The sequence below is a fragment of the Tachyglossus aculeatus genome, chromosome 5 (genome assembly GCF_015852505.1).
Source record: "Tachyglossus aculeatus isolate mTacAcu1 chromosome 5, mTacAcu1.pri, whole genome shotgun sequence".
Classification (NCBI taxonomy): domain Eukaryota; kingdom Metazoa; phylum Chordata; class Mammalia; order Monotremata; family Tachyglossidae; genus Tachyglossus; species Tachyglossus aculeatus.
Genome location: NC_052070.1, coordinates 88,016,686 through 88,031,895, shown reverse-complemented (window position 1 = coordinate 88,031,895; position 15,210 = coordinate 88,016,686). Strand labels below are relative to the sequence as shown.

Sequence of the window (15,210 nt, the reverse complement as noted above, 5' to 3'; positions counted from 1 at the left end):
TTTTTCCTTGAGGACAGAGGCCATATCTACCAAATCTGTGGTAACCTAGCACTTAGTAGATGATCGATCAGTTAATCAGTGCTATTTATTGAGTGCTTACTCTGTGCAGCATTGTATTAAGTGCTTGGGAGAGTATAATGCAACAAGTTTGCTGACATGTTCTTTGCCTACTATGAGCTTACAGTTTAGAGGGGGATACAGCTATAAATAAAATAAATTTATATAAATAAATCATTTTTATTTTATTCAAAGATATGTACATAAGAGCTGTGGGGTTAAGGGTGGAAAGAATACCGAATGCCCGAAGGTCACAGATTCAAGAACACGGATGACATAGAAGAGAGAAGGAGCTGGGGGAAAAAAGGGTTTAATCAGAGAAGGCCTTTGGAGGAGATTTGATCTTAATAATGTTTTGAAAGTGGCGAGATTGATGCTGTGGGGTATATGGAGGGGGAGGCATTTCCAGGCTAAGGGGAGGATGTGGGAAAGGGGACAGCGGTGAGATAGACGAGACCAGGGCCCAGTGAGTAAGTTGGTGCTAGAGGAGCAAAGTGTGCAGGCTCGGCTGTAGTCGAAGATCAGCAAGGTGAGGTAGGATGATAAATACTATTGATGACTGATTGATTAATTACTCAGAGGTGGAAATATGGCCCCTCCTCTACAGGATCTTCATTATAAAACCACCAAGTGAAGGCCCAAGCGTTTCACAGGAACCATTATAAACACCCACTTCACCTACCGTCTGTCCTATGTGCCCAATCTTTCCAACTGGTTTGGCATTCCTTTGCTATGGGGCTAAAAGTAAAGGAGTCAAGAAAACACAAAACAAAGCCAACATCATTCTCCTTCCTCCTCTTTTTTCAGCCTAGAGCCAGTTGACTCTCTGCCCAGCCACTGCTGTGTTAAAGCCTGGTTATTTGACACTGTTTCGCTGTGGGTCAGGGCAAGCTCTCCGTGGAAGAGAGATCTGGGAATAGGATTTGACAAAACATTTGCCTGCTCTACAAGTTTTGGAAAAGCAAAACAAAACAAAAATTAAAGTTGGTGAGGAGGAAAGCTCCAGGAGCTCCTGGCTGATCTGCACCCCTCCCTGGCCCAACCCTTGGGGAAGGGCAGCCCAACGTAGCCAGCCTTTCTCTCGACACAATCCAGGTGTCTCTGACAGTGTGTTGGAAAAAACGTTGAACTAAGGTCAGGGAGACCTAGACCTTTTACTGTTGACTCCTCTGTGACCTGAGACACATATCGTGTACCCTGTGGCTCAACTTCCCCTTTATTCAGTGTTCGATTGACCATTGAATAATTCAATCAATCATCGACGTTCATTTATTGAGTGCCATGCAGAGCACTGCACCAACCACTTGGGAGAGTACGCTAGAGTAAATAATCATGATTCCTCCCTTAAAGAATTTACTATCTATCAAGATTGTCTCAGTGTTGATGAGGATGAATGAGGTCACATCTGCTCAGTGTTTGGCATTTCCCGGAGAAAGGGATAATCGTTCTGTAGTTCCATTCACTACTGCTACTGTTGGCCTCTCGTGAGGCCAGTCAGGAGATTAGTGTCTGGGGCCCAGTTTTCCAAGGCTTCTCCTCTCAGCTTGACAGGAAGGGCTTAGTTGGAAATCAGTAGGAAAAGACACGGAACTAGGAACAGGACCAAGGCTTTCGCCTTTTCCGGAAGCCCACCTGTAAAAGTCTGGCCAGAAGGGAGGAGGGTTCTGGGATGCGGAGACAAGTGGTGCTGGATCCTTCCATCTTGTCTCTTAAGAGGTCCCCATTTAGAAGCCGTGTGACCTAGTGGGAAAAGTACAGGTTTAGAGTCAGAGGATGTGGGTTCTAATCCCAGTTGCTGTGTGACCTTGGGCAAGTCATTTAATGTCTCTGTGCCTCAATTTCCTCATCTGTAAAATGGAGATTCAATACCTGTTCCCTCTTTAAACTGCGAGCCCCATATGGGACAGGGACTCTATCTGATCTGATTGAATTTTTTCACCCCCCCCCCCCCCGCCCCCCAGCACTTAGTACAATAAGCGCTTAACAAATACTAATATTATTATCATTATTATTTAATCACAGACCCTTTCAACCTTAGCACCATATTTGAGCTGGGTACCCAATGATGGGACTATCCAGTCTAAGCTTAGGTTTCCGTACCACTCCCTTTTTCTAGATATGGCTCCACATCCCATCATCAAGGACAGTCAGTTCCCCCATAATGTGTATTGGCAATGTAAGAAGAAATGGGTTTGCACATGCACATAACATCAATCAAGATACATGTATTAGAGTGTCCATAACAAGTCATCAAGAACATAACCCCCACATTATCAGAGAAGTGACTACCCTGGGGTAGGACTAGCACATGATATTCACCCCACCCTATCCCCACAAGACTTCTGGACATATCATAATTTATTTATTTTTAGACTGTCAGCTCGTCATAGACGGGGAACATGTCGACCACCTCTGCTGCATTGTACTCTCCCAATTGCTTAGTACACTGCTCTGCACACAGCAATCTCACAGTAAATGCCACTGGTAGATCAGCCACATCAGGTCTTCCCTCAATCCTGTCACCTGCCCTCCAAATGGAAGCTTAGGAAATCATGACTGAAAACTTCTGAGGGAGCTGGATTCAGCAGTGTCTCAGATCAAGCTTGTAAAGCAATCTTTTTCATTGTTTCATAGGCTATAACATGTTGGGTTTCAACATCCATTGAGCTTAACTATTTACTTGCCCTTAAACAAGCTCTGGATGTTCAGGGCTGTTGGCCCATGTCACTGAGTCGGGGAGTGGACTGTGGGATGGAGAGTCCAGGTTTATATCTCATGCTGTTTTGGCACAGCACCTAGCACATTGTAGAAGCTTGAGTTCTCAATTTCCTGGGAGGGAGGAAGCACAGAACTGCATCGTTCCCTCCTCCATCCCCCCCATCTTACCTCCTTCCCTTCCCCACAGCACCTGTATATATGTATATATGTTTGTACATATTTATTACTCTATTTATTTATTTATTTTACTTGTACATATCTATTCTATTTTATTTTGTAGTATGTTTGGTTTTGTCTCCCCCTTTTAGACTGTGAGCCCACTGTTGGGTAGGGACTGTCTCTATATGTTGCCAATTTGTACTTCCCAAGTGTTTAGTACAGTGCTCTGCACACAGAAAGCGCTCAATAAATACAACTGATGATGATGATTTGTTCCCATGTAATGAAATAAGTAATGCTTATGTTAATCCAGATTGATTCAACGCCCTCCATTCTCAACACTATGGTCTGAACTCCAACCACAGTGTTATGAGTTTCACCTTTTTTCCCAAAGGCAAATCAGTGTACCCTCCTTGAGCATCTAGACCCTCTCTGAGGGAAATTCACAAGGAATCCAAAGTATTTAGGCTGTTCCTTCACACTACATTTCCAAGATGTCATAATGAAAAGAAGCAGCAAGGCCTACTGGAAAAAGCACATACTTGGGAGTCAGAGGACCAGGTTCTAAACTCAGCTATGCCACTTACCATCTATGTGAACTTGGGCAAGTCATTTACCTTCTCTGTGCCTCAGTTCCCTCGTCTGCAAAATGGGGATTCAATACCTGTTCTCCCTCCTACTTAGACTGTGAGCCCCATGTGAGACCTGATTATCTTGTATCTACCCCAGTACATAGTAAAGTGCTTGGTACATAGTAAGCATTTAACAAATACCATTGTTGTTATTATTATTATTATTATTATTATTATTGTCATTGTTATTATTAATGAAGTCCACAAATAGACTGCACCGAGATGGAAAGGAAGCAAGAAAGTAGAAAATTAAGAAAGGGATATGAATTATATAAATCTATGAGTTGCTTTAAGCCATCAAAACCTCTTTATAAGGCCAAATGTGTGGGTGTTAAGGTATTTTCCACCTCTTTTCCTACCACCCATTAATGAAAAATTAGATGGTCAAAAGGACTAAAATTAGGAGGCCAAATTTCCATACCATAAGACATAATAAAATGGGATTGGGATTCCAGGATTTCTTGTTCCCATTAGATTTGTAAATAGAATAAGACTATTTATATTGACTCTTTTTTGCTGCTAATTAGCAACTAAGGGATTTTAACCTCTAGCCAATTGAATGAGAGGCAAAGGGTTCACTGGAAGTAGTGGAAGATACATATAGAAAGTCCTAAACTGGGGCAGAAGTTACCTTATTTTCGGAGATGCGTTCTCATTTTAGGTCAGAAAAATTTAGGGCCAGAATGTGATTTAGATGGTGAGAACTCAAGGAGAGGACACATTCCAAATCTGGCCTATGCAGAGTCCCTGTTTCCCCAGAGCATCACCAGTTCTCACCCGGAAGACCCCTTTAAATGAATCAGTCTTATTTTTTGAGCACTTACTATGTGCAGAGCACTGTACTAAGCACTTGGGAGAGTATGATACAGCAGAATTAGTCGACTTGTTTCCTGCCCATAACTAGGAACTGACTCTATTTTCATGGTTAAGTTCCTCCAACTCCTAAAATCAATCACACCCATTTAACAATCTTTCTAACTGTGGATGGCATAACTGTTCTCGTGCACTATAAATGCACAATTATGTATCTGCTCAGGCTGTGGTGAGTCATGCCAGTTTCTCTACTTAGGGATAACGTGTCTGTCTGTTCCTAGCAACCACTGGTGCGACTGAGAGGTGGAGCGAACACTGGGGAAGGTCGAGTGGAGGTGCTGAAGAACGGTGAATGGGGAACCGTATGTGACGACCAGTGGAATCTGGTGTCCGCCAGCGTGGTCTGTCGAGAGTTGGGCTTTGGAAGCGCCAAGGAAGCCATCACTGGGGCTAGACTCGGGCAAGGTAAGAATCAGTCATCTACCATCTAATAGGGGAGACAGAAAAAGGCTACTTACAGATAGAAGGAAGACTTAACAAAGACTTAAAAGGAAGTAGTACAACCATATCAGGATGAAATAGCTAAATAAATAATTGGATATACAAATTGAAATTTGCATTTGCACTTAAATCCTGAGGACAAGATTAAAATACATAAGTATTAAGTAGGGTCGTAAATCCTCCTCCTATAGCTCCAGGACCAGATAGGGCAAACATGTCATCCATCCTGGGCATCTTCTCTGCTGAGTGTCAATTAGTCAATCAAACATCAGTGGTATTTTTGAGCCCTTACTTCACTATACTTGGGAGAGTAAAATTCAACAGAGTTGGTAGCCACATTCCCTGCCCACAATGAGCTTACAGTCTAGGGTCCTGTTCTGAACATAGGCTTGCTCCTTTCCCGTACTCTGCCTCATTTACAGAAGTCCTTGATAGGAAGAGGCCTTAGCCACCTCATGGACGAGAGGCAGAAGATTGGGCAGTGATTCCCACCTACTCTATATGACTCTCCCAATTAAATTCTCTTACAGGGGTTAGGGTTTTTTATTTTGTCCTTAGTCCCCTTGCCTCCAAGGTAGCCCTAAAAGACAGTGGGCCTTTCCTTGCCCCATTCCTGGAAAAGTCTCAAGTGCATTTAGAAACATAGGCATCTCCCCTTTGGAGTTAAGAAGATTGAATTCAACCTTATCAATTCATGATTCAGTATTTGAATCAGCCATATTGGCCGAGTACCTCTAATGTGCAGAGCATTGAATTAGGCACTTGGAGAAGAGACAAAAGAAGTCAGATGTACATTTCAGAAACTGAAAAACTAATGGAGGATACTGTAGACATTCACTGGGGAAGCAGCGTGGCTCAGTGGAAAGAGCGAGGGCTTTGGAGTCACAGGTCATGGGTTCGAATCCCGGCTCCGCCACTTGTCAGCTGTGTGACCTTGGGCAAGCCAATTAACTTCTCTGTGCCTCAGTTACCTCATCTGTAAAATGGGGATTAAGACTGTGAGCCCCAAGTGGGACAACCTGATCACCTTGTAGCCCCCTCCAGCGCTTAGAACAGTGCTTTGCACATAGTAAGTGCTTAACAAATACCACCATTATTATTATTATTATTATTACTATCTTTATAATGGGGAAAATATTTATAATTGAGGCACAGGTGAATGAATAAATAATAACAGATAAACACATGAGTGCTAAGGTGACTGATGGAATGGCATGAACCGGGAAATGGGACAGTGAAGTAGGGACTGCCTCCTGGAAAAAGTCAGGGAATGTGTCTGTTTATTGTTGTAGTGTACTCTTTCAAGTGCTTAGTACAGTGCTCTACACACAATAAGTACTCAATAAATATGATTGAATGAATGAAGAGGCTCTCAAGAGTTGTTTGAAAGGAGGGATGTGGTTTGTTGCACTTGAGGGTAAAAGACAGTTCAGATGAGGGAAAAGGCATTCATTCAATGGTATTTATTGAGTGCTTACTGTGTGCAGAGAACCGTACTAAGCACTTGGGAGAGTACAATATAACAATAAACAGACAATCCCTGCCCACAACAAGCTTACATCCTTGGGTCAGAAGAAGACTACTATTTAGTTTCTCCAGTTCAGGGTACTGGTAGCCAAGAAACTCAATGTAGTACTGTCTCCCTTCTCTTGAGGGATAATGGAGTTGGGTAAAATGGGGCCTGGACCAGCAGACCCCAGCTCACCGCCATTGCTCTGGTTATCATCCAGGAGCAGTCAACGAACCTGCTAATCCCGGCTCTGCCACATGTCTGCTGGGTGACCCTACGCAAGTCACTTAACTTCTCTGAGCCTCAGTTACCTCATCTGTAAAATGGGGATTTAGCAGGCTCAATTGGGACGGCTCACCTTGGTGCCGTGGCAGGGATCGGGTCAGCATTCCGAACTGTCCCAGAGCGGCCTTTTCTTAGGCTCTGGCTCCTCTTCCTGTATGGGAAGGAACAGAACCCTTCCCCCAACACCCGACAGCAGGCTGGGAAAGGAAATGGTTGACATCAGCCCTTCCAAAGTCAGACTGAGGCTTGAAGGAGCTGACACCCATCCATGACCTTGGAGAGTTGCTTTCAGGAGTTGTCGATGAGCTGAGAGCAGGACCTCATGTGTCCTGATGCTGTGGAGAAGCATGCTTGGGGTGCACTGAGAGGAAGGAAGAATCGTACAGAGTGGAGGACCACTGCTGCACTTGTGCGTTACCTGTCCCTCTGGCTGGAAATGCTGCCGCCAGAGTGGAACGTGACATTTCCATCCCATTTCAGCCTTCAGGAAATGACTATGTACGGAAGCCAGGCCTTCTCTGCATGCACATAGGACTCTTTATACAGGAGTCATCACCTCACAGCTCCACACTTTATTCAGTCAGGGGCAGCTTGGATCGCTCAAAGGATTTGGAGGTTTGATATCCTATAAAATCAGATGCCAATCTCGAATGATGGGGGGTGGGGAGGTCTGTCTTGAAGTTTGTCCCCTTTAAAAAATGGCCTATAGAAGTTCTTGGGTTTTTTGATGGGCCACTCCATGTTGAGAGGAGATGATGTTCATGTGTTGGACAGCTCAGGAGACTAGGAATCAAGTGCTCTTGATGCTATTTGGTATATGGTCCTGCAAACAGCACTTCAACTTCCATTGCTGTAGTTTCCAAGACCCTGAGAGATCCTGTCTGTTTCATGGGGTTGTGAGGGGGATTGACGAGCTAACGGCTTTGAAAGGTAAGGAACTCTTCATATTGCTGGAGCTGTAGAGAAGCCATTAGCATAATGTCCCTTGCTCCTGGTAGCATCGTATTTAGGAAGAATGGCTCAGCTCTGTGCCATCCTTTATAGGGAGTACACATACTCTGGAAATAGTTCTGAACTCAGCAGTGAGGCAGCAATGTCCTGCCCAGATGCAGTGAGATCTCTCCCCTTGAAACCCAGCCACAGGGGCCAGGAGAGGCAGGCTGGCGTTCTCATGAATCTATGGACTTCAAACGATTCTGACGCCACTGGAAGTGGTGAAATTCTGGGATATAAGTGCGGAGGAATCCAATCTCAAATAAACCCCGCTGGCCAAGCCCAAGTCTTTCAAGGGATTCACCAGAAGATGCTACTTGACCCGATAGCCCCGACAACCACTTAAATGGAAGTTGGGCAACAGAGGCCCCCTAACTCTAAACCCAGATGCCCGGCTTGTTACCCATTCAGCCATTTTCCCCAGCAATGCTTTTTCCACTGTACCCTGGACTTGACCTCTTCGGGGAGCGAGTGCTAGAATATGTCGGCCTCAGCAAAAAAAAAAAAAAAGGAACCATCGCTAATTGTTGGCCCGGCTGAGAAGGGATTGAGGGTTTCCTTTTAGGAGGAGAGCCAGCTCTCTTCTGAACCCTCCCCTCCTCAGGAAAGGCTGACCCAGCAAGTCAGAGAGGGAGGACTAAAGTTGGAGTAACAGGATGGACCGGTCATTGACTGGTGAATGTGGTGGGTTACTCTCTTTTTACCATCAATTCAGGCCACCTCCTCCTCAGGCTACCACACCTGGGGGTCAGATATGCATGGCTCGAAGCAAGCAGATCCACCCATCCACATCCCGCCCACACCAGATGGGTCGAGTAGGTGAAAGCTGCCAAAAATTGGGAGTGGACTTTCCACTTCCTTCTTGGGGGTTTCCTGCTAAACACATCGTGACTCGGGTGTCTCACAAGTTCTTGCGGCTATCAGCCCATCAATCTATGGTATTTGCTGAGTGTTACTTTGTACATGTCACTGTACTGAACAATTGGTAGAGTACAATTTGCTGGGGTTGGGGGGCGGGTCAGATGCCGTAGCTGATGTTAGAAAGTCATTTTCTCTAGTAGTTTGGGGTTCACTGTACTCTGCCTTTCAAACCAAGGACTCAACCCCTGCCCAGTTAGATGACCTGCAATTACCAACACCATGTTTTCCTTCCTTTATCTCCCCAAAGAAGACTTGATATTTCTTGGTCTCACCCTCCCCTTTTCAAATGGTCTTCAGAAACCTTCCAAGATGTCAGATAACAGCATCTGTGACCTATATTTGCTTCTGAGGGGTGGTTTGGGTGATATGTTTAGGTAATGTGACCATTAGTGACCCCTTAAAGTATTCTATACCAATCCCAGGGCCTGGTTCATTGATCCTAATTACCATAACCATTTTTTGGGGGTCTTTTTTTAAACGCTCGTCCAGCTGAAGTTCATTCATTTAGAGTCGAAAGGAAACCTGGCACTTCATTTCTAGCATTCGAACACTCTGGGCTTTGAAGTACTTTTTTTTTAAGCCATGAAAACAAGTGGGTGCATCCTAAATTGCAGAAGCCCCTTGGTCTTCTGTTTGAGCTTCTTTAGGCAACCAACTGCTTGTTGCCTGGATCAACCTTATTTCCCTCATAAGAGTCATGAGATGCTGGAATGGGTCACCATGGGAGAATGGCAAATCTCTCATTCTCTGGAAAAAAAAAACCCATTAAGGATAAATGTGACCCTCATGGGAGGCAGGGGTAGACAGCATCCTGGACTTCCTCCTGGCCCAAAGGATCTGTGGGCAGGGATAGCATCTACCAACTCTGTTATATTGTAATAATAATAATTATTATAATGGCATTTATTAAGTGCTTACTATGTGCAAAGCACTGTTCTATGTGCTGGGCAGGTTACAAGGTGATCAGGTTGTCCCACAAGGTGCTCACAGTCTTTATCCCCATTTTACGGATGAGGTAACTGAGGTCTAGAGAAGTGAAGTGACTTGCCCAAAGTCACATAGCTGACAAATGGTGGAGCCGGGATTTGAACCCATGACCTCTGACTCCAAAGCCTGTGCTCTTTCCACTGAGCCATGCTGCTTCTCTAAGCAGCTTCTTGTACTTTCCCAAGTGCTTAGTACAGTGCTCTGCGAACAGTATGCATTCATTTAATGCCATTGATCGATTGATTGATTGATCCTCTCTTTTCCTCATCAGGGATGGGACCCATTCACCTGAACGAAATCGAGTGCACAGGGTTCGAGAAGTCCATTACTGATTGCAAATTCAACATTGAGTCACTGGGGTGTAACCATGAAGAAGATGCCGGGGTGAGGTGCAATATCCCTGCTATGGGCTTCCAGAACCAGGTGAGGCTGTTTGCTTTTCAGAGGAGACAATCTTTGGGGGTGAAAGGTACTATAGAAACAGGAGTTTGGGATGAACCTAAGTGCCAGAAACAGATTTTTTCATGGGTATGGCCCTACCTGACTTGGTTCATTCATTCATTCAATCACATTTATTGAGTGCTTACTGTGTGCAGAGTGCTTGGGAAGTACAAGTTGGCAACATATAGAGATGGTCCCTACCCAACAACGGGCTCATAGTCTAGAAGGGGGAGGCAGACAACAAAACAAAACATGTGGACAGGTGTCAAGTCATCAGAATAAATAGAAATAAAGCATATAAATGTTTTATATGCTTTATAAATGCATATCATTAACAAAATAAATAGAATAGTAAATATGTATGTAAAATAAATAGAGTAATAAATCTGTACAAACATATATACAGGTGCTCTGGGGAGGGGAAGGAGGTAGGGTGGGGGGATGGGGAGGAGGAGAGGAAAAAGGGGGCTCAGTGTGGGAAGGCCTCCTGGGGGAGGTGAGCTCTCAGTAGGGCTTTGAAGGGAGGAAGAGAGCTAGCTTGGCGGATGGGCAGAGGGAGGGCATTCCAGGCCAGGGGGAGGATGTGGGCCGGGGGTTGACGGCGGGACAGGCAAGAATGAGGTACAGTGAGGAGGTTAGTGGCAGAGGAGCGGAAGGTGTGGGCTGGGCTGGAGAAGGAGAGAAGGGAGGAGAGGTAGGAGGGGCTGAGGTGATGGAGAGACTTGAAGCTGAGAGTGAGGAGTTTTTGCTTGATGCTTTGGTTGACTGGTAGCCACTGGAATATGAACAAGATGGGAAAGGAAAGAGGAGGAGTCTTGACTTAAGGTCCTCTAGCCTGGCTCTGCACCGGAAAGTAACCAGAGTATTGAGGCAATCAATCAGTAGTAGTTATTGATCACTTCCTCCATGCAGCCCATAAGCTCACTGTGGGCAGGGAATGTGTCTTTTAAATTTTTGCGTTATACTCTCCCAAATGCTTCGTATGGTTCCCTATGCACAGTAAGCATTCAATAAATATGATTCATTGATGCAGAGCACTGTATTAAACATTTGGGAGCGTACAGTAGACTTCTCTGCAGTCTCTCATTTCCTCCTGCCTTCAGGGAACCTCTACTTGAATGTCTCACTTACACATTAAACTTAACATATCCAAAACAAAATGCCTCATCTTCCCACCCAAACCATGTCCACCCCTTATCTTTTCTATCACTGTAGACAACCCCTTGCCCATGTCCTGTCTCTGGCTTGGAACTCCCTCCCCCTTCCTATATGCCAGACCACTAGTGTCCCCATCATCAAAGCCAAAGTAAAATCGCATCTCCTCCAAGAAGCAGTCCTCAACTAAGCCCTCATTTCCCCTACTCCTTCTCCCTTCTGCGTTACCTATAAACTAGGATCTGTACTTTCTAAGCACTTGATATTCACCCCATTCTCAGCCCCACAGCACTTATGTACATATCCATAATATATTTTAATGCCTGTCTCTGCTCTAGATTGTAAGCTCCTCGTGGGCAGGGAACGGACCTACTAACTATGTTGTATTGTAGTCTCCCAAGTGCTTAGCACAATGCTCTGCACACAGTAAGTGCTCCATAAATCATCAGTGGTATTTATTGAGCACTTACTGCATACAGAGTACTATACTAAGCATTTGGGAGAGCACAGTACAACAGAATTGGGAGGTACGTTCCCAGTTAAGAGACAAGCTTACTCTGACATATGTATATATGATAAATATATTTGATTTATGTACACACACAAACATATGTATATACATATGTACACATATGTATATATGTATATACACACATATATACATATGTATATACATATGTTTGTGTGTGTATATAAATTAATTTAATATATATGGGAAAGATATTTATGCTTCCATTATACCAAACACCACTCAGGGTTCTGCTGCTATGCGATTTCATCCCCCAGATTGAGAAACAAGGTCCTTGAGTGGGAATAATTCTCCTAATTTCAGTCCACTAATGCCCTGGAAACCTCAAACCCTCCCCTTTTCCAACTCTGGGGTCACTTGGGTTTATCCCTTCACTGTCCCATCTAATCTTCTCGAAGTTCCTTTGTTAAAAAAAAAAAGTATGTGGATTTTCCCTCTGCTCAGGCTCTCACTGGCAGGGAAGCAGAGGTTTTTAAGAGGAAGTGTCGGGTGTGTAGCTGGACCTTTGCAGGGTACTAACAAGGGAACCATATCACTGCCAGAATGAACACACACCAGGTTGTGTCCGTGTTTTGCTAAGGTTATGGTTCTATGGCTCCCAGTCCATCCTGCCAGGGATAGCACAACATAGATGGCAGCACAAAAGAAACGTGAAGTGTTTCCAACTTAAATCCCACACTCTGGCTTGGCATCTTTGCCAGACCAAGGACATGCCAGGGCGTGAAGGTGAACAGAGGGGCAGTAAGGATGTCGTGAGCTGCAAAGACTATTTTTCCCACCAGTAAATCTCCACATTCCCTGCCACATCACTCGCTTTGTCTGCTGCTAAAGCTGTTGCTCATTCAGATCAAAGGAACAATGCTCAGACTCCCCAGGCCCATGTTTCCAATATTTCCTGGCTTCTTGGAAAAGAAAGCGGTTCCCTAATGAAGCTGCACAACATGTCACCCAACATAGATTGCTCCATGCAGCATAATGAGACAATTGTTACACCCCAATCCAAATATATCATCTGGTCTTTGAAGGCCAACCAGATGTTAGGCATGTGAGAAAGATCTTAGAGTTCCAAGCCATTTATAGAGGATCGTGTCAGGAAAATGCGTATATTGCATTTCAGTTAGCGAGCCCATTCCCCTTTTGAATATGTAGCCCCCAATTCTAATCTCTTGCTCGCACTTGATTAAAAATTCAAAAAATCAATTGTTCTTCAACATTTCTGTGATAGAGGCAGGCTCAATATGATGAATAGGCGTAAATGTGACAAGATGTGTTCACTTTCCTCACTACGTAATCATGAGTTTTTTTCGCACAACTTTTGTGGTGGACCATACTTTTGATCTGGCTGGAAGAATCCCATCCGTCAGTGGCCAACCTGTTCTTGTTTTGAAAACAGCTAGATCAGCAGAGCAGTGTGGTGTTATAAGTGGCACAAAGCACTTCATGGTCGTTAGCTCTAAGTATCATGTAGAGACTATTCATTTCAGGCCTTCCTCACTGCTGGGTGGAGTCAGAGGAGTAGAACACCATACCAAACAGCTTGGCTTCCCCTCGGAATAACTGCTTAATTCAGCTGCAGTGCAGTCTGCAGTCATTTTTGGCCTTCTGTTGGTCAACACACTTTTGGAGAAAAAAGATCACACCGATTCTCCTTAGAACGCTGGGTATGGGGGAGTCTGCTTTGGTGAGCTTCCTCCTGGAGATGAGCCTGCAGCTCCTAGATCTTTCTGTGCTCCCCCAGCCCTCTGGGAATGAATTTGAGAGTTATCAATCAATCTGTCAATCGTAATTATTAAATGCTTACTCTGTGCAGAGCAATGTTCTAAGTGCTTGGGAGAGTACACTACAACAGAGTTGGTGGACACATTCCCTGCCCACACGTAGCTCACAATCTAGAGGGAGAGACAGACATTAAAATAAATTATGGATATGTTCATCATTGCTGTGGGGCTGAAGGTGGGGTGGATAAAAGTAAAAAATCCCATCTCTATATGTTGCCAACTTGTACTTCCCAAGCACTTAGTACAGTGCTCTGCACACAGTAAGCGCTCAATTAATACCATTGAATGAATTCTTCCCCCACCAACCACCTTTTCTTTTGGGGGAAGGGTGTTGGAGGCATGGAGGCCCACAGGATGGAGGGGAAAATTTGAAAAGTTCTGCTCCTGCAATTGAGCTTGTAATATCACTTTCAAATCACTGACAAAACTCAAAATACAATGACCACCGCTTGTAAAAGTGACAAATCCCATCTCTATAATGTTGCCAACTTGTACTTCCCAAGCACTTAGTACAGTGCTCTGCACACAGTAAGCGCTCAATTAATACGATTGAATGAATGAATGAATGAAATCCAAGTACAAGGGTGACACAGAAGGGAGAGGGAGTAGGGAAAATGAGGGCTTAGTCAGGGAAGGTCTCTTGGAGGAGATATGATTTTAATAAGGTTTTGTAGGTGGGGAGAGTGATCATCTGTTGGATATGAAGTGGGAGGGGAATTCCATGAAGGAGGCAGGATGAGGGTGAGGGGTCAGCGGGGAGATAGAGAAGATCGAGGTACAGTGAGTAGGTTGGTGTTAGAGGAGAGAAGTGAGCATGCTGGATTGTAGAAGGTAATCAGTGAGGTAAATTGGGAGGGGGCAAAGTGATTGAGTGCTCGAAAGCCAATTGTAAGGAATTTCTGTTTGATGCGAAGTTGGATGGGCAACCACTGGAGCTTCTTGAGGAGTGGGGAAATGTGGACTGAACTTTTTTTAGAAGAGTGAAGTACGTACTGGAGTGGAGAGAGACATGAGGAAGGGAGGTCAGCAAGAGGCTTAGGCTGTAGTTAAAATGGGGTAGGATAAGTGCTTGGATCAGTGCAATAGCAGTGTGGATGGAGAGGAACAGGTGGATTTTAGCAATGTTGTGAAGGTAGAACAGACAGGATTTGATGACAGTTTGAATAGGTGGGATGAATAAGAGAGACAAGTCGAGGATAATGCCAACATTCTGAGCTTGTGAGACAGGGAGAATGGTAGTGCTGTCTACAGTGATGGGAAAGTCATGAGGAGGACAGAGTTTGGTAGAAATCAATCAATTGTATTTATTGAGTTCTTACTGTAGGCAGGATACTAAGGTACTAAGCACTTGGGAGAGTAGGAAGATGAAGAGTTCTGTTTTGGACATGTTACATTTGAGGCGACAGCAGAATATACAAGTAGAGATGTTCTGAAGGCAGGAAGAAATATGAGACTGTAGAGAAGGAGAAAGAGCAGGGTTGGAGAGGTAGATTTGGCAATCATCCACTATTAGTATGTCCATTTCCCTTTTTTCCACCTATCTGTAAATTAGTTCTCTGCCCGGTTCTCCCACTAAATTGCAAGCTCCTTGAGGGCAGAGGTCTTATTACTCTGTTACTCCCCGAAGCACTCGGAACGGTGCTCTGCACCTTGTAGACACTAGAGAAGCAGCGTGGCTCAGTGGAAAGAGCCTGGGCTTGGGAGTCAGAGGTTATGGGTTCTAATCCCGGC

General features: G+C 44.5%; 1 protein-coding gene across 1 annotated transcript in view; it reads left to right on the top strand.

The window, feature by feature from the left end:
* LOXL2 (lysyl oxidase like 2) overlaps positions 1-15,210 on the top strand; it is a 100,643-nt gene that overhangs the window by 58,495 nt on the left and 26,938 nt on the right. The window contains exons 6-7 of the mRNA XM_038747465.1: positions 4,661-4,844; positions 9,848-9,999. Of these exons, the coding sequence (XP_038603393.1) occupies positions 4,661-4,844; positions 9,848-9,999 (336 nt within the window). The remainder of the gene's footprint in view (positions 1-4,660; positions 4,845-9,847; positions 10,000-15,210) is intronic.